Source organism: Lampetra fluviatilis, chromosome 8 (assembly GCF_964198595.1).
Source record: "Lampetra fluviatilis chromosome 8, kcLamFluv1.1, whole genome shotgun sequence".
In the NCBI taxonomy this organism is placed as follows: Eukaryota; Metazoa; Chordata; class Hyperoartia; order Petromyzontiformes; family Petromyzontidae; genus Lampetra; species Lampetra fluviatilis.
The window spans coordinates 6,102,401-6,128,301 of NC_136282.1; the positions used below are offsets into that span (position 1 = coordinate 6,102,401).

The 25,901-nt window shown below is 43.6% G+C and overlaps 1 protein-coding gene and 1 long non-coding RNA gene across 3 annotated transcripts in view; one reads left to right on the plus strand and one right to left on the minus strand.

Moving 5' to 3' along the window:
• Positions 1-25,901, minus strand: part of LOC144933793 (serine/threonine-protein kinase 33-like) — a 98,645-nt gene that overhangs the window by 31,943 nt on the left and 40,801 nt on the right. For both annotated transcript variants that reach the window (XM_078858921.1, XM_078858920.1), the window contains exons 3-8: positions 23,640-23,753; positions 20,299-20,403; positions 16,061-16,199; positions 11,315-11,400; positions 6,044-6,131; positions 2,446-2,521 (exon numbers count right to left, since the gene is read on the minus strand). In XM_078858921.1, coding sequence (XP_078715047.1) covers positions 2,446-2,521; positions 6,044-6,131; positions 11,315-11,400; positions 16,061-16,199; positions 20,299-20,403; positions 23,640-23,753 — 608 coding nt within the window. The remainder of the gene's footprint in view (positions 1-2,445; positions 2,522-6,043; positions 6,132-11,314; positions 11,401-16,060; positions 16,200-20,298; positions 20,404-23,639; positions 23,754-25,901) is intronic.
• LOC144933796 (uncharacterized) overlaps positions 1-25,901 on the plus strand; it is a 50,537-nt gene that overhangs the window by 13,640 nt on the left and 10,996 nt on the right. The window contains exon 2 of the long non-coding RNA XR_013637091.1: positions 16,074-16,190. This is a non-coding gene — a long non-coding RNA (uncharacterized LOC144933796). The remainder of the gene's footprint in view (positions 1-16,073; positions 16,191-25,901) is intronic.

The following is a 25,901-nucleotide window of genomic DNA, read 5'->3' on the forward strand; positions in this document are numbered from 1 at the left end:
GGCTCAGGCTGTCTGTCTCCTGAAATAAAAGGAGCCTAATGCAGCGGGGAGAAAGGAACCTTTGGCCCTACCCTTTATGCACGTAATTACATTTTTCATGCATTAATACAATGCATGTCAGCACAATCCACGGCTTGCAAATCCTTCCATTGCCGAGGTACTGATGACACTCGAATATTCCGCTATCAAACAAGATTGCTAATTTTAACAAGGCCACGAACGATGTAAACTCAATTATCTAGGCTAGCCAAGACCCGCCACTGCTTAGCGTGCCTAGAAGTGTTGCGATTCAACGCTGAGAGAGAGGAGAGATATGTGGGCAAGCACCTGAAGTCTTCGCTACTGTAGGCTACGTGCAGCTGACCTTTAAGGGGTCGTTAAGATAATTGCTAGTGGCTTAAATAACCAGTTGTTATGCTGCTCGCTGGCGAGATGATCAGCAGTACACGTGATTAAAGCCTCACATCCTTATAGTGCATTAGCGAGCGTGGGTCACACACTTCATTACGCCAATTACGAGCCGAGAAAAGTAGCTTCCACTGCACGACGACGGATGAAAGATTACAACGTAACTCGTTCACCTCGAGCATTGGATCTAACTCGCAAACCCGCCACTGGGACCCCACTGGCGGCTTCAGAGACGTTTCCAGCAGAGCGCGGCGGTGAGGCGCTCCGCGGAACGGGAGGCGAGAGGCAGTCGCTCGTCGCGTGCTGGCCAGGGGGCTTACAGATGAGAGCGAAACAATGGCAGCGGGCATGAAACAGCCCAGTCAACACCCCAGAATCGCACTGTGCAGAGAGCGGTTAGTGTGGGGAGACCCCATCATTACCTAATTGCTAAGATCACAAAAAAAAACAATTCGAAGAGTCCTCTTTTTGGTTCTTTCGGGAAAGTCACGTAGAATGGAAATAATAAAATAATAATAAAACATAATAAAATAATTCTCACGACGTGTCTTCCCGACAGACCTATTCTCCACCTGAGGACGGCTGCTTGCGTTGTGGCCGAAACGTCGTGAGAATTATTTTATTATGTTTTATTATTATTATTTTATTATTTCCATTCTACGTGACTTTACCGAAAGAACCAAGAAGATGAATCCCTGCAGTCACGAAAGCTTTAAATCGAAATTCGAAGAGTATTGCTATTCAGTTGCAGCGCTCCCGCGGCGGTTAGTACACTCCGCTATGAACCCAGCAAGCCGAGTTCGATCCCCGTCCATGGCCAACATCAAGTGGCGAGTGATACCTTAACCGCTCGTTCTGGTGCCCTCACACTTCTCCAACCAGCATTGACCAGTGTGATAAAGCACGGCCAAAGAACCGCCACGTCTGACACGGTATGGGTAGGCCTTCATCCTTGGGTGGAATGAGAATGTCTGGAATTATTTCTTTATTGGTGTGTATTGATATCCTATTGCTATCCTAACTTTACTGAATATGGAAATTATGGGCATTTCCACGATTCTGGGCATACAATTCTGATACGTTAAAGATGTGGGCAATCGTTAGTATGACCACAAAGTGGATTTTTACTTGAGCATATAATGTTAACCAATTAGAACTGTGAATAAAATAGAAGCATTTCTAGAATTGCAGAAATTCTCCCACGATGATGTTGTCACATGCACACAGACGCACTGACACACAGGCTGGGATGGTGTTAGTGCATTCTGTTTTTGCGTATGTGTCAAATCACTGACCCATTCCATGAATACGCCATATTTTCTAAAAACCCTGTAATCATTATCTTCCAACTGACACCCCATGTGAACCATTCGAATGATTTAGACATTTTCTGACTGTGTTACAAGCGAATTGTAAAATTAAGTCAACACGTCTCCAGGATCAAAAGAGCACTGGGACAGCGATTGTCTCCATTTGTGGCCTGGAGCAAGCGGTGGCAATTCCACATTCCCATTTATGGGGCCCAATCTATCCATGGAATGGCCACCAATAGAATTATAGCCATGTAAGCGCGGGCATAAGTGCAAACAGCTAACGTGCACATCTATACGCATGTTTCTTAATAAAGTGAAGTCTCCTAACAGAGTGGAGGGAGGCACCCTTCATGGACTGTATTACTAGCGTGTTCTATTTGAGCTGGTGCATTGTTAATGTAAGCCTGGACAGGATCCTGTATGGGTCGACGTAACACAAAAGTAGGCTTAACACAAAAGTGGAAGGATATAGGAGTAGAGTTGGAAAGCAAACCAAGGCGAGAAGACAAGTGAGTGAGATCGAAAGCAGCGGTTATACTGCCGACAACAGAAAAAGCCACGGTGGAGATTCGTTCGGAAGGGACAAATGATGATGACAATGACGTTTTTTAATATGCACAAAGCAGCAGGTGTTCGTGACGCTGGTGGTCGCAGCGTTTTCAGCCTTAAGAGTTATTTGGGCTGTTGCTGCAGTGAAAGGAGCAGGGGGAGGAGGGGGCCTTACAGCATGTAGAGGATGACGCCGATGCTCCACACGTCGCACTGCTGGCTGTAGTCCTGGCTCTGGATCACCTCGGGAGCTGTGGGGACGTATACGGAAGAGCGCCAGCGTTAACGTGCAACGGTAAATATGCATCGACGACGGGGCCTCAAGAGCCCATCCGCGGGAAGGGCAGCTCATGTTGGCCCTGGGAAATTTCTATCATTGGCTGTCCCTACTCTTCAATGATCTCCATATTCAAGTCCAAACTCAAGTAGGGTTAGATAGATAGCAAACCAGGGCGATGGAGGCAGTGAGAAAACGGCGAGAAGACACGTGATTGAGAGGTTATACTGCCGACAACGAAAAAAGAAAGCCATGGCGGAGATTCGTTTGGAAGGGACAAATGATGATGACGACGACGTTGATTTTTAATATGGACAAAGCGGCAGCTGTTCATTGCACTGGTGGTTGCCCTGTGATTGCCCCCTGTCCACTCAACATCTCCACTGCCATCCTCGTTTAAGTAACGTCGCCTATTAGCCCCCTTCCCATCAGCTTACCGCCTCTTCTCTTTCCTACGGCATTCTCCTCCCGAACCCTGTGCCCTCTTTTGAGAAGTGGTCGTATTTTAATGCACTGGAAATACAAATGACGTTGCAATGCATCGCAACACGAATCTAACAGTGCCGAGAAGCTGGGGTTTCATCAGTCGTGAATAATCTGGGTTCTATGCAAGAAACAAGCAACCTAATGCTTTTTATTTACGTCTCCCGCACAAATGAGTTAAACGAAGATGACCAATTAAGAACGAGCTTTGCGTGCACTTCGGTTACAATTTAACAGTCTTGGAACAGCAGGACTGTCAATTCAAAATCTTAACTCTGAAGATAATAAACGTGGCAGGTGTGGAAATATATATATATGTATATAAAAGCAAAACGAGCCCTCAATAAAAACCACAGCAGCAGCAGCAGCCTGAGAATACAGTGGAAGACTCGTGAAACGCAGGCGTGAGGGCAGAATTAAGACCTCCAAGGCAGCCAACAGATGCAATGATGATAGAGAAGCCTGCAGGGAAAGCAAGACAAACAGATTTCGTGAAGTTATGAACCCTTCAGGGCCCTAGACTGTGCCTCACAATGAGAACCGATATCTATCCCAGCAGCAGACGCGGTGCTTTTGGTGAGGGCATTTGTGCCACTTACTTCTATAAACCGGCAATTTACCCTTGCGCACTGTGATGTCAATGCAACGGCTGTGCAACGTGCGTTTTAATATACATAACGCTCAAATGTGTTTATATTTGGCCACTGGCAAAATAAAGTTGCAGAGTATCACTCATTGAGGACGCGGTGCTCTCCAAAGCAAGGTGCTGAAACCGTGAAGGGGTTTGCAGAAACATTTAAGTGATAACGATGTTAATTGTTTACTTACACCCTCGGTGAAAGATCATTCGGACGTGAATGTTTTTGTCAACAGAGACTCAAGAATATTACAAGATTATACGATAGAATGTGAATAGAAATGGAAATTGTTTTGCATGTAAATTGCATTACGTTAAATAGCATATTTAAGGAAGACACTTAATGGGAATTTACCTTTTGCTATATGCAGTATATATAAATATTGCTGAAGATATTCATATCTAACTCTAACTCGCCTCTACATTAGCTTTATAACATAGCGTGAAACGCACTATATTATAAAGCTAATGTAGAAACACGCTATATTATAATAATGTCAACGTATATTATCACCGTATTGTTAAATGTGCATGCATGGGGTTTGTGCACCACTCTCTAAGATCTCCGTGACTTGGAATTAATATGTGACCATGATATACAACACCATTGGCAAATGGTGTCTCAACCTAGAACACACCTCTCTCTCCTACGTTGATTCAGCATAGCACAAATATCTTGCGCATTGTGTTCACATCTGCAATGGTGCAACAACAGCATCCTAATGTGGATGCTGGCCACACCACCACGCAGTGCGTTGTTCCTGCCTTCCGAGGTGCTCGCTAAACTGTAATTGGCCAATCAGATGATGAGTTTGGATTGGGAGATCCTTATGTTTGTTCAAACCCAAACACGTTAACCTACTAACGCCTCATCATTTTCCCGATATAAAAACAGCTTAACAATAACATTGCGTTCAATTGCGCTGTGTATACCGTAGATGATAAATAATCGGAGTGGTGGCACAGTGGTTAGCTCAGTGTGCTCTGAACCCGATAGCCTGAGTTTGATTCCCAGCTTCGGCTCATGTGAATGGCAAGTGATATCTGAACCGGCCCTAGGCAATCCCTTCACCAACATGCACTAACCAGCGTGGTGAAGTATGGTCAATCAACTTCCCCGACTGAAAGGTGTGGGGAGGCAGTAGCCCATCAGCGGATTGATAAAAGACTCGGCACATCGGATGACGCTGTTCAAACGAGGTGAGCATTCACGTTAATGAAAATCAGTCCTTGTGCAGCAGCACAAAGGCCCACTGCTGACGCTCCACTAGGGCTTGGCATGCTGTGTGCGACTCTTGGGCAGGCACGGGTTAAAACAAACGCATTATTAAAACGGAAAGCCTACAGCCAAAGCAACTTGGCAGAACGTCATCAACGCATCAATATCAGTAATAAGCTGTATCTGTCACTCTGCGCACACTGCAAGACTGCAGAACAGGACATTGGGAGTGATGACTCGTGAGTTGCGATACATATGGCTCCTTCCTACCTCGCAGCACTCAAACGAGGCCTGATAAGAGCAGAACTAGATGCATTACCTTATAAAGTAGACTGACCACAGGCTGAATCTCACGTAGTGAGGAAGGGGTGTACGTGCAGGTTTCTGTTAATATATGGACTGATATTGCCCACCTTTGTGAAATGCTACGCAAACCCGCACGGTTATTAACGGAAAATCAGATATTTCATCCTAATGAACATTCCCTACAGTAGTCCCCCAAGACTGAAATGCTTTATGGATCCAAAGGAGATTTTATTCAAGTCCCACAGACATTTCACATTCAACGCAGGGTTATATGGGACATTTAAAAAAAATCCTGGTGGGTTTTTATTGAGTATAGGATACGAATGAAACAGCCCATACTGAGTGAGCGTATTATTACATTTTCCTGTTGACGCGTCTTACTTCTGTTCATCGTGGGCATAACAAAACGTCATTAACGAAGACTTGCAAACATGTAGCAATTGTTGTTTTATACGAGTTAAAAGTCACGTTGAAATTCACATTCGTACAAGTTTATGTACGATAAAGTTTAGCATTAATATAGCTGCTCGGGTCGAATGAATAAAACTCAATTGCAAAAATACTTCATTATAATTGCATGCCAAAGCTTGGTTATTGAAGAAAGTGACAGTGAGAGAGCATGAGATAGTTGTACCACACTGAAATGCCGAAGGGGGGAAATATCGTAAAACATAACGAAATAAAATAACAGATAAATTAGGCCCAGAGTCAAAGACAGTGACTGCGTACAGGGTTAATGACAACTCATTTTTGCATGGAATCATCGAAAGATGGAGAGACATGCAGATTAAGTGAAGGGGAGGGCAACGGTTGAAGCAGAGGACTCGGACAAAGGGCAGACGTTGCCCTACCCATGTAGATGGGCGTTCCGCACGGAGACTGAAGCATCGAGGCAGCTCCATTCCCCTCCCGCACCGCCGACAGCCCAAAGTCCGTCACCTGTGGGGCGGGTAGATTGATATGGAGCGAGAGAGAGAGAGCGAGTGAGCAGTGCTTCCACACGCGCCGCTCGGTGGCCGGCTGATTAAAGGGTGAGCGGCGGAGAGGCCGGGCTGCTCCGTTCCGTGGGCCTCGCCCGCTTAATGGGACTCTGCGGAGCTAATTAGCGCACCGGCCCCCTTTCCGCTGACAAAGATGCGCGGACGCTGCCTTTATTTAAAAATGAATGAGAGAAGGGCTTTGGATTTTCCCCCCCTTCTTCTTCCTTTCTACCCTTCCCCTTGCGCTGGTACCCACAGCCCCTCCCGGGCGAGCCCTCTTGCCGTCTTTCTTTTGTGCGTTTCGTTTTCCCCGGCGTTCCTCCTGAAAATCAGCCATCCACGAGCGCACGCCCGTTTCCCTCCGCTGAGTATTTACAGCACAGCAGCGCGTCCGTCGCCTGTGCGCGCCGCATGCAGAACCGCTTCCACGTGCTCCAAATCGCAAAGCAATATTCCCTTGGACCGTTGTTTGGCTGCACGTTAATTGACGCCCATTAGGCAGCCATCGCGGCTGTACGCTGTCTATTATTTATTCCGTCGCACTGACCGGTGTGGTGAAGTATGGTCCGACAACCCGCCAGACTTTCATCCAGATGTGGATTGATCCAAGGGTTATATATATTTACAATTTTATTCGTACGGACGGTATACATTTTCCCCAAGTCAGGACAGTACTTAGTGAGTGCAGTGGGGAGGCCTTTATCCAGCAGTGGATTGAACAAAGGCTCTAGGTTCGTGCGGACATGAACCAAGGTGTAATTCCGTGCATCTCTGTGAGGTCAATTATGTAGAACGATCACAGCCACGCAGAAAACTTTATTCCGCAACCAATCCAAAAGGGCCCACATAATAATTTGTTCTCTCTACGGCGAGTAAAAAAGAAAATGGACAAATATTCCCGTCAATTATTATTGTTGTTTTGCTGCCAAATTTGTTTTTACTCTTCGTTTCTTTTGCATCTCACTTTGCGGGTCGGCGTTGTGTATTTTATAGATGCTACTTTATTATTCCAGTTCTTAGCCCCTAGCTGCCTCGTCGTGTATCTGCAGCCCTTCGCTCGTGTCATCACTTTCCTCTTCTTTCATTTCAATCCGAGCTGCCGTTTTTCGGCGTCGTGCGCTACAGGAGGCATTCGAAGAGCCCCAACTTCTGTTCCCACCGTTGCGATCTTCACACTCAACTTCGACGATCGTTTTCCCAGCGCCTGTGGGGTGAGCGCTTGGCAAAATCGACGCGCACGTGCCCGACCCTAGCGAGCCACACCAATGCGACTCGGCCTCTTCAATCGGCGATTCCAGAGGGGTGCCCTCTGCTGGTCTAAAGAACACCCGACATTTATACAGAACTCGCCAATCCCCCCCAGTGTTGGACTCGGAGCTGCGGATGTAAATGAGTTTTTACCTTGAGAGCCCAGAATCAAGTGAGAGCACCCCTTGTTGTAACTCATTATTTTGTGATAATGGTGTTAGTATAGTACACCTCCTGGCCCATAAACAAAAGCCTTTGCTGTAGTGAGAGGTCTTTTGTTTATGTTTTTACTTGGCCTCATGAATGCCCTAACTACTTGAGTTGTGAATAGCTGAGGATCCTGTACGCGTTTTCCAAATTGGAGCCGGTCTTAAAATCCCAACTACATTTTAGATGCCTTTTTGTTTTCGTTCGGCTGCGCTTGTGAAAGTGAACTGATGACCAATGCTGGGCATTGGCATTGAGCAGGACCTTTTAAAATAAAAATCGGAAACAAACATTTCAGCAAACTACCACAGCTATGAGAGAAGCTGAATGGCAAAGGCATTCACGAATGCCTTTATATGTTTGTTTTACTAGACAAACCCACAGTGGCTTTATATTAATTCTTGACAACATTAAAATGTCCTCCATATGCATTTTAGAGTGTTTTATTTGATTTACCTACCTCGTATTTTAAAAATGTTTACAAATATAATTTTTTAAGTGTAAATAAGTTCGAATATTGTGAATAATTCAAAAGTATTGTTCATTCCCTTGATACTTGCCTGCATTTGGAACTAACACCGAAGATGCCTGTGGTGTCTGATTTCAGTTTGTAGGGGTTCGTTTTTAAAACATGTATTGTGTAAAAAAATCCCCCAACTCATACTTATCCACCTGCTTTAAATAATCATTCATCCCCTATGTCTGTCACGGTGACTTGTAACGTTATCAATAATTTTGGCACTCACAAACATGCACATAATGATGCACGGACCGGCAGATGAACAATCATGGCTTGATGCATCTGCTTAATATAATAATGACTCACACGTTACACAAATCAGCTTGGCAACCATTACTTTGCATTATTAAATGTTTGAGTCATTTGCAGAATAATTGGAGCTGTATTAAGTGACACGAAACTTTACACCTCCAGATGCAATGACGCCTCTGCGGAATCGTTTCCACCCCCGCCCCCCTGCTCTCTGAGAATTAATATACAATGTGGTGCATTTATTTTCATACAGCATCAAATACAAAGGTGTCTCTGGATGCTGGAATTCATACCTGCATATAAATGCATACACCACATATGCTGCTCGGAGGCAAAGTGTGCGGAATGTAAATTTTGCTTTACATAAAATAAAATATATAATACGAGTAATGTCATTTTGCTGGGGGTGTTTTTTGTTACTCTGCAAAGAAGCATGTTCAGGTGCAGTTTTTTTGCCGCGTACATTTTGTCATTGTGGTCTTAGGTGTAATAATGTACCAACACTTTACACAGAAGTGAATTACGTTACGTTTGTAAATTATAGCAAGCAATCGTCGCGGTTGTACTGGAGCGAAAACTGGCCCCCAGCATAGGAATGTGGAATTTCCACCACTCGCTCAGGGCCACCGACAGGTATGAGCACCGCCTCCTTTCTCATTTGATCAGCGACAAACTTTGAATTCTGACTTACTATAAAACACATTTATGCCATGATAACATATTATTCGATTTAGAACGCCGCATGCACGTATGTGTTTTGGACTTCTTTTGTACCGTACGTAGCCAACTGTGCTAATCAGAGCTGCGGGGAAAGAAAACAACCTAAACACGAGAAACAGTTCTAAAGACAAAAAGCAGTGAAAAGGTGCCATACATAAAAGCATTACTCAATCCTATAACACCTCACGTTACAACCCACACAAATTCCTCAATTGTCTCCCAAACCACACTAACATGCACCAATAAACCAGTAAGGCGTGTGTGTGCATGAGCAAAGATAAAACAAAAAGACCTATAAAGTATCCACCACTGTACAAAGTGTGTGTTTGTGTGTGCTCAATCACATGTAAACCCACACTCCGTTAGTGGCTTGCATTAATAACTAAGATTTAATGAACTTCTGCAGACAACCGCCCTCTTTCATTAATGGCCACAAAGACTCGCATGCACAAAGTTGTAGCTGAGAAAGCAAAATGAGGCTTGCGTCATAAGTTCCAAGCACCCCTTCCGTGGAGATAACCCCCAGGAGTGAGAGAAACCCCAAATAAAACCTGCCCTTGGTAATACACCCACGACTCCCTCGGCACACACTTGAGTTTGGGGAACAAACATTTCGCCTGGCCGCATTTAACCCCAATATCATCATCATCAGCAGCAGCAGCAGCACTAGGCCCGGCTTTTAATGCTGAGTTAACACGGTGGAGGACTTCTCACCAGCTGCAACGGCCAATTAGAAAGCAAATTAGGAGGCAATTAGGAGCCGTGCAGCATCGGGGTCTCAAAATAAACATCGGGGGGGGGGGGGGGGGGAGAAATAAAAATTAAAGGTGCCAATTATAGAATCCAATTAGAGGATTTTGAAATTTGAGTGAGGCAGCTTTAACTGAACCTGCGCCCTCTCAAGCATGCAGTCTTCGCCGCGCAGTTCCATAGGGGGATCATTTCCGTGAACGTCATGTGAAATTATATTGTTATAAATAATAATATTCCTTAACTTCATGTGTGTGAGGTTAAAATAAAGGACGTGCTTTTCAGTCCACATCTATGTGTAGTACCACAACTTAAACCTGTATGCACGCTATAAATTTGATATATATAAATATTTTAAAAACTCAGCGTCCCCATGTTCTTTTAAACTTTGAACATATCGCACATTCCCAAAAGAGAGGCCGGTCCCTTCATAAGACAACCATTATTGCCATCGCAGTTGGTGCTCGTCTTAGTGACACATACACAAAGATGGACTGCTGACCCTCGGCGGGATGTGAACTCACAACCTGTTCATCATTAGCCAGTGTCACAACTTCGCAAAATAGCGACGATGCCCTTTCGGAAAACATGCGGCAGTTACTCACTAATTGGGGCTGGTAATTCCTTTGTTGGCTTCACTCAAAAGGTTTCTCACCAAGAGGATAAACCCCCAAGTTGATCTGCCAAACCCAGAACTTTAATTTACAACCATCTGATTGTAAGTCGCACTTTAACCACGGCCCGTCCCCCCCCCCCCAGCAATCAGTAGAATAATACGGCGAGTGATGCAACAGAACACCACTGATTTAAACTACCGTGCAAGTCCACCATTGGAACCTCATTTGCCAGTAAAAAATATGATAATTGGTTTTTTTACCCTTCTATCTGGCAACAAAACTGACACCTTTTTTTTAACAAGGAGTCATGTTTACATAGACCACAATACCTGCAGTCATAATGCAAACAAAAAACATAACTCTGTATGCAATGTCCTTGAAGTTGATTGGTCCACACCCGAGACAGCTTTCCTTAGAGCCTAGTCTCACATGGGTTACTGCCAAATGAGGACTTCAAGGACAGTGCATACAGAGTTATGTTTTTTGTTTGCATTATGACTGCAGGTATTGTGGTCTATGCAAACATGACTCCTTGTAAAAAAGATGTCAGTTTTGTTGCCAGATAGAAGGGTAAAAAAAACAATTATCATACCGTGCAAGTGTTGGCGATTGTGCTGCATACGTCTCGGAAATGTACGTGGAATTGCACCGCGTAACGAATTAATTACTACGTCATGCAACGAAACTGCAGGCCCACGCTCAAGCCAACTTGGTGCAGCGGCCGTGCTTTTACTCTGGAGGATATGGCGTTGATCCCTGTGTTTAAGTGGCTGCCTCCTGTGCGTTCAGCTGCGGGCCCAGGGGACAACAGTGGGGGGGGGACTTTACCCGAATGTCGAGGTGGTCGATTCCCTCGTGCGGCTCGCTGCTCTTCGCCAGAATATTTTCCAGCTTCAGGTCCCGGTGCACGATGTCTGGTGCCGTCAGCAAGCGACAATTATTCACCACGGTTACACGCTCTGCCATTTTTACGGTTTTGTTCACTCCGTTAGCCTAAATGTAAAACGATCACGTAACTTTGCATGTCATTTGTGTGTATTGTAAACAGTCGATGGTTGACACACTCAATTTCAGGTATGTATCATTACGGTAACTATACGTTTGGATCGATGAGTCATTAACATACCTATAAGCTGCCCTTCAGCTATCAGCATTCCCCTGTGGAGGGGTTCTATTTATCAAACAACCTTTTGTTTAACGGGACCCTTGCTATAGCGGACATCACGTGGGCTTCATTAACACATCTTAAGGATGGCTGTGGGAGTCTCATCAGAGGTCCCTGCAAAGAGCACAGGAAAACCACGAGACAGCTTATGCCCGACCTCATGCCCTTACTCAAGGTCTAGGGATTGACCTCCCGCAACGCCCACCTCCGAGTTTTCTCCGATGCCCGAGCAAATGCGATCTATCTGAGCCTCTCCTGTCGGCAATCAAAGGGTCGGACACTCTACATCAGAGCCGGAACCACGTGCGGCTTCTGCGAGTTTCCCATCTTTGGCATTAGCCCCCTCCATGAGCCAAACGGCACTGCAGAAAAAAAATGTCGAGTATAATTTTTTCTCTTGGACGGAAATATAAAAAAACCCAGCGTGAGCCAACAACGCTCCAGGCTATGCAGTTTTCATCACGAATAAGTATTTTTTATTTAATAGGCTCCAGGTTTAAAATATATATGAAGAATGTGAACTAATGTCCTGTGTGTAGACGTGTCAGCGACGCTTTGATTTTAAATTCCATATTTTACGTGCCACTCAGCAGGTGGCAGTATAGACCCACATTTCACATCATCTAACTGGTGGCAAAAGATGTGCAAATTTCCTATTGTATTAAGTACAAATATCCTCTGTACAACCTTTAACAGACTGCACTTTAACGAACTGTAGGGGCCAGCGCTGACATTATCATCATGATCATCACGATCTATGGGCTGATAGCCCGTAGTGTGTCCATTGCACATTTCATAATTTGTTTCCACTTTCTTGTTTTGCGCCAATATGCTTGAGGAGTGCCACACATCTTCCTGGCACCAGTCTCTGATGTCGTCGTCAAGCCATTCCCTGTTAGGTCTAAGTGCTGAAAGCGAGCACCTAATAAGGGCGATGTGACCAGCACCAAGCCTGGCCGATTTTGATTGCCACAAGTGCTGGGTTTTTCGACACTTTTAAGACTGAGTCGAACTCTGCAAGGCCCAGGACCGCTTCACACATCACTCGCCACCGAGAGTAGCGACGGTCAGGAATCAAACTCAGTTGGCTGGCCAGGGTGTTGCTCGGGGTGTGTGAACCACTGTGCCACCGCTCTGTGTTGACACGATCAACCCCAGCGACCGAAAGCAGAAGAGGATAAAGTATCAGAGCAGTGAATTTGAACAAATTGAAGGTCAGTTATATAGAGTTCTACACTGACATGAAGTGAGGTTTTTTATGACATAGTTTCGTGGCAGATTCACTGCCATTAATACAGTGCTACAGTGAACTGCAGTGAAGTGTTTTATGACTTCGTTTTGTGGCAGTTTCACTGCCATTAATACAGCGCTACAGTGAAATGCAGTGAAGTGCTATGATGACATACTTTCGTGCAAGATTTACTGCCATTAAATTTACACAAGATACAATTATACTCTGCCCGATTTTTTCGTAAATATTACATCCTCCATTACGTAGTGTCCAGTGGAGTCATACCTCGTAATGCTATGCCAACAAACATTAGTATATAAGAATGATGTTTAACAATTAGTCCAAAAATAGCTCAAATCTTGAAGTATGTTTTTGTATCAAATATTTTTGTAAACATCTTGTGCCCATGCAACTTGTTTTCATTACTGCAGTTACAACATTAGGTGAAATGTTTATAGTGTCTCTTGGTAATATGTCAATAAAACATTACATTACTCATAAAATAATAAAACAAAGCAGCAACTACTGTGAAATATTCAACAACACACCCACACATAATCCCAGATTAACCCGGAAAACAACACGCAACACAACACAACTCAATCCCACTTCCATAAACACGAGACACAAACAATGGAACCACACAAGCTCGCGTGAGATCTCTCTTCCGCTACTCTTAGGATCTTCCACAACACAAAAACATAACTCTGATATGTTTTTTGTTTGCATTATGGCTGCAGGTATTGTGGTCTACGCAAACATGACTCCTTGTAAAAAAGGTGTCAGTTTTGTTGCCAGATAGAAGGGTAAAAAACCAATTATCATATTTTTTACTGGCAAATGAGGTTCCAATGGTTTTTAATGCTTACCCCGAGCTCTCATACTCTGATGGTGCATTGTCTTTGAGTTGTGCGCCTTTTGGCGTCATCTGGTCCAACCCATGTGAGACTAGGCTCTAAGGAAAGCTGTCTCGGGTGTGGACCAATCAACTTCAAGGACAGTGCACATTATCAGAGTTATGTTTTTTGTTTGCATTATGACTGCAGGTATTGTGGTCAATGCAAACATGACTCGTTGTAAAAAAAGGTGTCAGCTTTGTTGCCAGATAGAAGGGTAAAAAACCAATTATCATATTTTTTACTGGCAAATGAGGTTCCAATGGAAGGTCACAATTTGTTTTATATTAAGGAATTGTGCGGATTCGTTTTTCACCATTTGTCCAGGTGGCCCTCTATTTTCTTAAGCTCATTTTAAAAGTCACAGTTAATGACATTTTCACGGCGTGCAGGATTGTTTTGTCTGCCGTGAGTGCCGAGGAGGCGTGGAGTGATGTGTTAATGCGTGATTTCCACGGGGAGAAATCTGATTTCTCCGCACGAGGCTCATGACTAAAGCTGAAAATACCAAGCGGCGCTATTTTCTTTTCAAAAATCAGTCCACTTCAGCAGTGATAACATGTGACAACCAGTCCAGCGAGAATACTTCTGAACTATCTCTGCAGGAGTTGAGTGTTTCGAGTATTCTTCCCTCGCAGAGGCCTACAGGAGCTGTTTTTGTTCTTTTTTCTGGTCACTCGTTTCCTGCTATAAGCTCAAATACACAAGAAAGAACCTGGCCAAACATCCTTAATAGGACTTGCCTTAACAAAAGTCTTATGGACCCAGTGAGGCTTTCCTGGGTAAATAAAATTGAATTACTATTATCCGGTTGGTTAGCTCTTTGGTTAAGTTGGAAGGCTGCAAGTTCAAATGGAGGCTGGTTCAGCCCATCATCCCTCTGCAGTTAATGAAATGCATTCCATATTCTTAGGTTTTTTCGGTAAAGTCACGTAGGTAAATTTTTTTTTTATTAATAAAAGTAAAATAAAAATAAAATAAAAATCACGACGTTTCGGAGGCAACACAAGCTTCCGTCTTCAGGTGGAACCGTCACAGCACACTTGCTGTATCAAGTAAATGAGACAAATTTTATATTATTTTTATTTTACGTTTATTAATTTTCATTTTTTACCAACGTGACTTTACCGAAAAAAAACCTAAGAGTATGAATCCTTGCAGTCACGAAAGCTTCAAATCTACAATTAAATGCATTCCACTTTGTGAGACGTCAACAGTGGTCACCCTATATACAGAAACTGGTTTCCACCGCGTGGATGTGGAATTTACACTGCTGGCTTCGGGCTACCGATGGGAGTTTGAATGCAGCCCCAACACTCGCTTGAGCGTTGAGATTTGACGTTCATGGAGTCAGCCTTTTTTCATTTTAGTCAATGGAATTTTAGTCAAGCCGTAAGTCTGTGCATTTCATTGAGTCATTCTCAAAGTCTCATTGCCTAGAGCAGTCGCTATTAGTAATTATTAGTAATTAATCGTTGGTGTGAGGGGCATGCAATGTTGCCCCCTCAAAATTATGGATGTATGTTGAACTTCTTTCGTACCGCACGTAGCCAACCACGCTAATCGGCAGTGCCGGGGAAGGACAACAAACTAAAACGCACTTATTGACAAGTTAGTTGACAAGTTAGACAATAAGTGACATCAGTAAAAATGTATATAGCCAATTACCATTTTTTGATCTTCCTCAGTGCACTGCAGTCTCTGAATATGTGACTAAATGATCTTCGTCTGCGTTTTCATTCAAATTTTGTCTCGTCAAATCGTAGCCAGTCGTAGCAATCGCCACGCTTGACGACTGCCGTCCACTCACAATCAACCGTCGACTCAAGATTACATTTAAACAAACAAACAAACACACACACACTTCGTGGACAAGCATGTAACAAGTATAACCCGTAAAAACAAAGTTTTTCACTATAAATCGTTTATATGCGTGGCGGCTAGAGTCCTCTCGTCCTCTGGCTTGAGATGGCTGCCACCTATGGGTCAGATGATTGCATTGCAGCATTAAGCAATTGGTAATTAAATATAATATTTTTGTCCTAAAAAGTGTAACATTTTGAAAAAAAAATTTCACGAACATTAATTGTCACGCACAACGAGTCTGTGTGGAAAATGTCAGCTCGATTGGATCACGGGAAGTGGGTTAAAAAACGACCAAAAGATTTGCACGGTCCTAAGCAAGCAAGCAAGTGAACTTAATATAAAGGATTTAAAAATCTCCCAACTTCACGAAACGACATGAACCACCGCCTTGACGTTGTCCACCGCGGGCCACACACCGTGCTTGTGCAGGTACGCGATGGCTGCCGCCAGACTGTGAGCGACGTGCCTCGCCTCGGCCTCCGACAGCCGCTTCCTCTGCTCCAGCACGGCCCGCAGCTCCCCCAGCTCGCACAGCTCCATGACCAGGTAGACTCGCTGCACGCGCAACGCGGCCGCAGGGCACTTCGTTAAATAAAAAAGAAGACAGCCTGGAGCGGTGGACGCGGCGGCTCACAGGTGAGGTCCCGGGTTTCAATTCGGGCAGGCCCACCCGTAATTAGAAACGGATTCTCACGTGTTGAGCAAGTTAAGTCGATGGGCCACGGTATAAGCATGTGATGTATTGTTGAACTTCTTTCGCATCGTACGTAGCCAACCATGCTCGTCGGAGGTGCAGGGGTACGACAAACTGTGGTGGGAAAATGTGTGGATATTTACACCTCTTCCAAGATGTCTTGGACCGCTTGGAAGAGGATGTCAAAATGCCTTTTCGAAGGTCTCTCTTGAGCTCTCTCTCGTGAAGGCCCTTCCTCCAAGAGTGGTGTGAGCAAGTAATTGCTGGCCTACACCATGACCAATTTACCTGTCAAGTTGATGGTCTCGGTTCAGCCACCAGTGACGACACACACTAAAACCCATCACATAACATTTTGGTCCCGCACAATCGTAATATTGGCTTGACTTACATACGACGATCTCATAGGGGAGCCCGTGCGAAAGCGTAAAAGATAAATACGCCACTTGCAGGATGTTCAGAAATCCCGTGACAAATGGCGTTGTGTGGGCTGTTCAGAGACACATGGGTAACACTGCCCTTTGAGATTTCCAAATGGATTATTTGTCTCATTCAATGATTCCAATAGCACAAATGAACTCCATTGGGGTAGAAAGACCAATAGCATTCAATACGAGGCCGCCTGTGTGTGCTGTTACAGGCAAAGGTGAAAGTATATTTGTGCTCAAATGCTAATTTAACTTGGGCAGCCCTGAGCCAGTGAAGGAGATCCCACATTTCTATGTCAGAGGCAATTCTCTCCAAAGAATGATCACTGTTAGAATTTCCAGCAAGTGGTACTTCTATTAACGGTCTACGCATGGTGGATGGACTGAGATTACCACTGCTCATTTGACATCTCGAGCATATACGTGGGGGGCCTACCATGGCTGCTGCTGCTGATGATGACGTGTTCAAAATGCAACACATCTGACCAAGGTGGTCAAACGGATGGGAATACTCACTACCAAATATTCGTGAGTTAACCCCCCCCCCCCCTTGTTTTGGGGGTTAACTCTGGAAATGAGAAAATTAGAAGAAAAATAGCAAGAGAAAACATCGTGGCAAGTAACACAGCGAGTGTCCAATGGTGAAGCTGCTGTTCCCTTTTGTACGAATTCGAGAGGAGAGCCCTGACAGTAAACGAAGAGCTCCACCCAGTGACTGGTTTGAGCAAATAAGGCAAGCGACATCTTGGAATCTCTTTGTGGCCACGTGACATCAACGACTCGCTCGCCTAATTTTAAAACGCACAACGACACATAATAAAGACGTTCGCATTGTTGTGGCGAAGATAAATAACTACGTAGATGAGTAGAGAATGTGTCGCTTGCATAAATCTGTCTCTCCCAAATTAAAAAATATATAAACAAGCCTCCTTTGTATATCTCTCTCCGCGTAAAAAACGCCTTATTGAGACGTTCAGTATTAATGATTAAATGTGTTTATTTTATGTTAGATTGGCAGTCAAAAACATTGTTTAAATAAAATGTTGTAAATGTAAACAACTCGTGTTTTACGACTCAATGTTTCATTGTTTAGTGGCCTCTCATTAACGTAGAAGGATATGGTTCGAAAAAATAATTCATGATGAGTATGTAAATGAATACGTGTTTAAATGGTTTATATATGTGTATAATGAACAGCAGGGAATGATTCGACATTCATCTGACAGCCTTCTCATGAAAAGAGTCTACCTAATATGCAAACCACTGAACCTTCACTTTTGTAAAAAGAAAAAATCGCCCATTCTATTTTTTTTTATTGCTAATCCGTGCATTTAGTGAAGCATCCATAATGCACTTTACAGCGTGCTTACTATACATCTCAACGATCTTGCTAAGCCGAAGATTTACAGCCAGGACCAAAGCAAATGTGAGCACATTCTCTTTCTATACCAACTGAATAATAAGGAATTGTACAAAAGAACGGCATATTGAACGCGCCAATGCCTGTCGTGTGCTGCAATACGAGTGTATTTAAATGACAGCGCTTATTATATTCCAACTTTACTTTGCTCTTTATTCTGGACCTTGTTAGCGCGATGTATTGTGTTGTGGAGACATTCAGACTATCCCCATCCGTCGCTCAGCCATCAAACATTAATCACAGCAGGAACAAGACACCCCCACAATGCCTGCGTTATTCACTCTCAACTTGGCTGTGTTCACAATGGGACAGGCGAGTCCATATTATATTCCGAATTTTCCTACAGATCTTGCCTAATAAAACCAGTACTGCCAAAAGACACCGTGTGGAGCAATTTTCTCACCAATTCTCTTTTGTGCAGTAATTAAAATATCACTGGAAATAATCACATGACAGTACTATTGTTCGTACAAGGCTTCACGTTGAACTGGTGTTACAACAAAGGTGCGTTTCCCATGCTTGATCAAAAGGTATTGATTTTTGGGGAACGTTTTCTTTGATGTAAGTGCTCATTCATCGTATCTGAAAATTGGATTTGCAAAATCGATTTGGTTATCCTTCATAACACAAAGAACAAAAAGTAAATAATATCCAACCCTTGGGTCAATTAATTGGCCGTGCCCACGGGACCCGTTTGACCATACTTCACCGCGGTGGTCCCTGTGGGTTGGTGAAGGGGGAAGCGATTGCTGGTTCAGATGTCATTTACAACTTGTGTTAGCCATGGCCGGGAAATCGCCAGAACACGTAACACAGAAGAGAGCAGCTTCACCATTGGACAATCATTGTGTTCCTTCCCAGAATGTTTTAGCCATGGCCGGGAAATCACCACAAAACTTAACACAAATATACGCGACGATAAATATGCGTCTGATTTGGGCCACTTTCAACGTCAGCATGACACTGCGACAGCACTGTTAATCTAATGTCATTTATTTATTGATAAAGGGAGACTTTAAATCGATAAGTTTAACTCTCGATTAATGCAAGGGTTCAAATTTCATTTTGGCGTTTTTTTTTATGTGGACCAATTCGCCTGCAAATCCATCAATGTCTTAGGCAATAGAAATAAAGCGAACCCCAGCTTGAGGTTTGAGCGCCCAGATAGCTTACATGGCCACGGAACCGTGCAAAAACAGCAGTATCCTGTGACTAACAGCAGCAATGCTTTAGAGACATTACCCACTCAAGAGGGCAGCCGCACCATAACTGTCGGCACAGCAATCGGCTCTCCGCCGAGACCCAATTTTGAGAAGTGAAAGAGCATTCCTTAATTCTCTGTGACAGGCGCGGCCAATGGAAGTAGCTTTTTTTTTCAAGTGTCAGAGGTGCCGAGACGTGGCCACCGGTGGCCTTTGCCCCCCCAGAGTGCCACATACCAGGGGATTAGGAAGGAAACGGAGGACAGGTAAACGGTTAACACAACCTGCAGTTCACACCAGCAAACCGCTGCCCCCGCAATTAACCGAGAGATAAAACAGAACTTAAGGTATCTCGTTTCCCCCCAGCATTCGAGGTCGTGCCATACCTGTGGATGTTGTCAAAACGCCTTCAAATTCCTTACAAGGCAAGGTCAGTTCATAGTGCAATGGATCTCTAGCAGTTTGCCTTATGCCAACAACAGCTGCAGCAGCAGACTACGTGCTGTCCTTTAGAGAGGACACAAGCCCTCGTCTGGCAGAAGACTCACAACGATGCTGGCAGGAGTGAAAGACTGCATGTGCCGCTCTTAGTTAAATAAACCATCCACAAAGTACGATCGAGTCAAAGTGTCTCCATGCCCAAACAAGCATTCAGTTGCCACTTATTTATATTGGTGGCCCTTAGCCAGCAAAGGCAATTCTACATTCCCTTGGTGAGGGCCAGTTTATATGATGACCACTGCCGACTTCCCAAAAAGTTAGGATTATGGGGCTGAGTTGATCCTGTAAAGGATTGCAGCCTTCCAAATGTGTCGAACACTATAATTGCAAGATCATAACCAAAATAGCAACGACTGTGTGCATAGCGAGCGCCGCTGAGAGACACAATCATGACTCGTGTCCCATTTACCTTGTGGGTCTCCAGCACTTCTTCTAGGTGGATGATGTTCTGATGTTGAACTCGCTTCAGAATGGCCACCTCTCTCTCCAGGAGCCGTACCCCAGAGCTCCCGGCCTGGGTACACAGGAGCAGAGATCCACGTTGTTCTGGGTAAAGTGAGGTGATAGTGTGTGTGTGTTATGGAATGCTTAAAGCCACGGAACGTTTTAGCTATTGTTATCACTCCTATGCCGACGTATAAAGTCAGCCGAAAGTGTGACTCCTGCTGTCGTATCTGGTGTAGAGGACGTGGTTCTCCTACCTCGCCGCACTTGGTAGAATTCAACGTAAAGCAATCAGGTTGACTGATGATCCAGCAATCACCGATTCACTCTGGTCACTCACTCACTGGCGTTCAGTCGCCTCCTGATCACCCGTCTGTCACCACTGCCACGGTTCATGTTCCCGCGAACTTCACTCATTGATTACTCGGCTCATGCTGAGGAATCAATTTCAGTAGAATGACCATTTCGTCTCGTCCGCGTCGTCCATCGTACCGCAGGTGAAAGCATTTCTCGTTTTGCTTCTTACCTTGCACTGCTCGACTATGGAATTGCCTCCCATCATCTCTTCTCCCAATTTCTTACAACCTTACTCAATTCAAAGGTATTCACTCTTTTTTGTTGCAACGTTAATAGGGCTCTTTATTTGCTGGCAGCTTGGTGTCTTGGGCCTCTGGGGCCTGCGCTCGGTAACCGTTATGGGGAAGGAAAAATAAAACCCTCCAAAAACCATTCCCTTGCATCCCGCAGCGTGTGTCCCTGCCACGCCACCAAAGTGAAACAAGAGCACAGAGACGGCCACAGCGGAGCGGACAATGGGCTCTGCTCACACGCAGGAGCAGCCCAATCCGTGTTGGCAGTGGTGTTCAAGCACAAATACAAAAAAACACTGACCACATTCATCAGTAGCGCCGGGCGTTCAACAGAAATAATTAAATAATTGACTGCCGTTTTGAGCAATGGTGTCCATTCTTCTTCAGAAGAAGGGCCCTATTTTCACTCTCCCTGCTCTGAAGCAGGGCCGTTGTCAAAAAAATGCCAGGCGATTGTTTATTGGTTTTTGTTTCTGTTAACCAAATACCACAACATAGACCTGATCGAGGATGTGCGGAATCTCGTTTTGTGGCTATTGGGAAACAAGTTCGAGTTTACTAGACTGTATACAAATCCCGTATCCTAAACTTCTAGTATATTGGGGAAATAAATGTATGTACAGAGTGGCCCAAATAGTCAGGACACATAGAATAATTTCAATATTTTAACACTGGCATAAACAAAACAAAAATCAATGTTTATTATATCAGTTCATATTTGATCAATTGTCATTATTAATAGCTATGTTTTGGCTTCCTTTTAAGATGAAATTAAAAAATGGAAAGAAAATTGACTGAAGACGAACGAGCTAAAGAAGATGAAGGCAGCAGGTACCAATCAGTTTCTGAAGACGTTAATACGTTGCACCTTGACACAAATATTGGATTTCCCTCTGCCAAAAAAGTTATCAGGTGCTTTAATGTTAATGGCAGTCAGTTTGAATATTTTAAAATAAATAGATAGCCTTGCGTGATTTGTTAAAATATAATCACCCGATGTATCCTGACTTTTGCGCCACTCTGTGTATCCCAAATTAAACGTAAAAATAGAAAACCCCACCATACATGTCAAGACACTGATCTGCCCAGCCACCCCCAATGACTGATTCGTTGATATTATCAAGGGTGCAGAGAGAGAGGGGGGGGTCATTATAGGAAGGAAGACAACGAAGGCTACCCCCAGACAATGAAGGCCCTCATTGCTTTATTTTGGTGATTTAGAAATGTGTATTGGTGTAGCCATGTTTGTTTGTTCTAGTACGGAGTTAGACTGATGCCCTTAATCTAAGTTGTCTTGTGGTTGTTGTTGTTGTTGTTTGACTTGCATCCCACTGGGATTTTTGCACACAGCGTTGGTGTACGGTGTTTTTTTTCTGCAATATTTTGCTGTCTTTTCTTGGATTTTCTGTTTGCACTTAGTCACATATTCACTTTAAGATGTTTTTTGTTCATGTTTTTGTTTTTTGTTTGTTGCGGTTGCACCCGATTCAAGAGCCGAATGGCTCACAGGGCTATACCTAATAAATGAACTTGAACTTGAACTCATTTCCATTAACAACCCGCGTTTCGCACGATCTCGCACCTTAAGCAAAATTTATATTCGGGCGAAATAGTTGCCAATTCCAAAGTTTCATATATATATGAAGGACTTAAATAAGTAACTTATTCATCGCTTTCCATGGTTAAATTGAAGGCTCTGCCAATTAATATTTTATACCTAGGCCTATAAATGTAAATTCTTACGTTATGGGGTCTGGTCTGATTTAACTATCGGAGGTGAATTTAATTTTAAGTTATTGGCCTCCTGTGGTTACATAAGTGTACGACCGTTAAGTTTGAACACTTACACTTTATGACAAAGTTTCTGCAATGGATATGCACATCTTGAATGCAGCGAAACTCCAACTTAAATTATGTGTGACTGTTAATCAAATAATATAATTAGTGTGCTTTGGAACATATTAACATTTAGCATTGTTTGCTTATTTTGAACCAATACTGTGAAATGTGGGACACCGTGCCGAACAACGTGTGGTAACAACCCGGAAAATACATTGGAGAGATTTACATTACATCAAGTTAGTATTTATAATATCCTTTTGTACCTAGAAAAGCCTAAACACAATGCATTATGAGGGTCCTGCATTGGAATGTGTGCGCAATTCCACATGAATTGCTTGACATGAAAACAGAAGCACCTTAAATTGCCCGCACATTTGAAGGTTTGGCACTGAAAGCTCCGCACAGATGGATTCAATGCATGGGGCAATGGGCCATATTCAGAGCAGGAAAAGTAGAGAGAATACATCTTTGCTCTCAAAGGCTTTAAGAGAGCCAGCGGCCTCTATCCACTCTGAAAAATATATATTGTCCAAAATCGTAGCTCACACCGAGTTTATATTCCTATCTTAAGGCAGTGTTAATGACAATGGCGGTGTGCCATTCTCAGCTCGTGAGATAAAAGTGTGGTTTATTGTGGCACATCCAATGTGTGTACAAAAATACAACCTGAAAAAAAGTGGCACCTTTGGACCCACACAGCGTGTCGAAGCCTCAAACAATACTACTCTTAATAAGGAAGATAGTACAGATACACTGGCAGGCACCCCCCCCCCCCCCCTTAGAGCATTCTTGGCACGAGGGCTTGATTGTGACTGATGGTAAGTAGACAATCGTTGGGAGCGCTGAAAAGGGTACGTGTCAGTGTTGAGCTGACCCTCTCCTTGTTGACAGTCTTGATGGCCCATTTGACTCCGGTCTCGACATGAGTGGCCTCGTACACCGTCCCAAAGCTTCCACTGCCCAGCTGTCGACCCAGTCGGTAGTAATTCTGAAAACAACACGCGCCCACTTCAAGCCAAAAACGACAACAGCAATCACAACAAAGCCCCGCGGACTTTCCCGCAGGAGCGATATTCTTGCGGGCATGAATATTTCCAGGTTAAAATATCACGCTCGTCTACTCAAACGCGTCTATCTATTGCATGATTGTGACCGATGTAATTTCATACTCAAAAGTCTTTAAATAAGAAAAAAACACTTTGTTGACATTTACCAAGCCACGCACAATAACAAAAAATACACAATGGCTTCCATGTGTTACTCAAACAGCAACTGAGGCGAAGCGCAATGGAAATGGGCATTAAGACTAACATCCAGATTCTACAAAATCAAACATCAATTTCCGTGTCTGCAGCAAAAAGCGGTGGCCTTATTTGCTGTCGTAATGAAATTTTAACGAGCGCTGACAACAAAAATCTACATCGTTCTGAGGTTTATTTCAAAATAATCCTCCGGCAACACGGTAGACATTCTTTTGAATATTAATACTTTTGTTTGTTTTGTTATATTAGAATAACATTTAAATGGCATAAGGTATTGTTTTATTTATTATATTTCACACACTCAGCTGTATCATCTTGGAGATATGCCAAAAAAACATTCACATGTATTACACATTAAAATACAACACTTTTACATATTTTCTGGCTAAGACATTTTCCGCTTAATTTTACCATTTTAACATTTTAGAAGGAAGATGAAAATTTGAACATCGCATGATGGGCATGTTCGATCGTGAGGGTTTTCTATTAGGCAGCATCTTTTAAAATTTTCAATTTACATTTTATAGCTTGACAGCAGTGAGTAATATTAATGAGTGTTAGATTCCAATATTGAGTGCATATGAATGTATTCTGCTTAATGTAATTATCCCCAACAGGGCCACATCGTGTGCAGTATGAAAACGCGTACACAGATGCATTATACAACTTACGTCTACATTAAATTATTCATTGCTTCCGCAACCTACACTATAATGTGCTCGGTTTTAAATACATTAATCATCGATGGGAGTGGTTGAACAGTGGTTAACGCGCTGCGGTATGAAGCCAGAAAATTCTATACCCCGCCGTGACTGTCATCATTGTTGAGTGATGTCTGAACCGGACTTGGGCCCCACCAATCCACAACCAGCATTGAACCGGGTTGTTGAAGTATGGTCAAACGATCGCGTTAGGAGGCCTTCCTTTAGCCGTGGAATGACGAAGGGCTGTGAATGATGATCATATTAATCTGCATTTTATATATTTTTTTAAATATTGCAATAACATGTTTTAAAGCTTTCGTGGCTGCAGGGATTCATCTTCTTGGTTCTTTCGGTAAAGTCACTTTACCGAAAGAACCAAGAAGGGCGATAACATGTTATTGTTTCTGTTATTGTTCATTGTTTATGAACAATAACAGAAAGAGTGAATCATATTCTTTTGGTTCTCTTTTTACAAATTAAAACCACAATCTGGTATAACATTTTGATCAACCCTCTCAAGAATAGTTTAAAGGCTACAAAAAAGTAAAATAACTCAGAATCAGAATCTTTATTTAGACTGGGCGAATCCGATGAGCTATGAAGCTCTTCTTTTACAGATGTCCATCAAGGGCGAGTCAACCGAGAGAGATGACGATGGTACCTCGACAGAATGTTCAATCCTCACTCATCGCATGTGTAGTCACAAACACAATTGCCCAATACAACGCTATCTATACCACAGCAACTCAACCTATGCATTAACCCAAACATTGCACTCTGGGCATGCAACCAACGCACAACCTAATAATTCACCCGACATTCCACACAGCGTATTCATACAAGGTCCTAGGTCCTGGCTAGGTCCATCCCGTCCTGCTGACGCAACTCATCACGATCCTACGCCAATCCACAGGTGATCCTCCCAAGTGCACCTAACAGATGTTATGTCCCTTTGCGCGCTCTGGATCAGCTCAATGGTCATCCTGGCTAGTGTTGCCCACCCTCTGGTGTCCACCAGAAGGCTCGCTCCACTCTCTTTTCTGACGACACGTGGTAAATGTGCCAATTGGGACACAAATTGGCCGGTGTTCTTCAGTGAAGGACATTAGCAACGGTTGATTGGTTTGTTATCGTGTCTTTCCAAGAAAACAACAGCCTGTGATGAGCTGT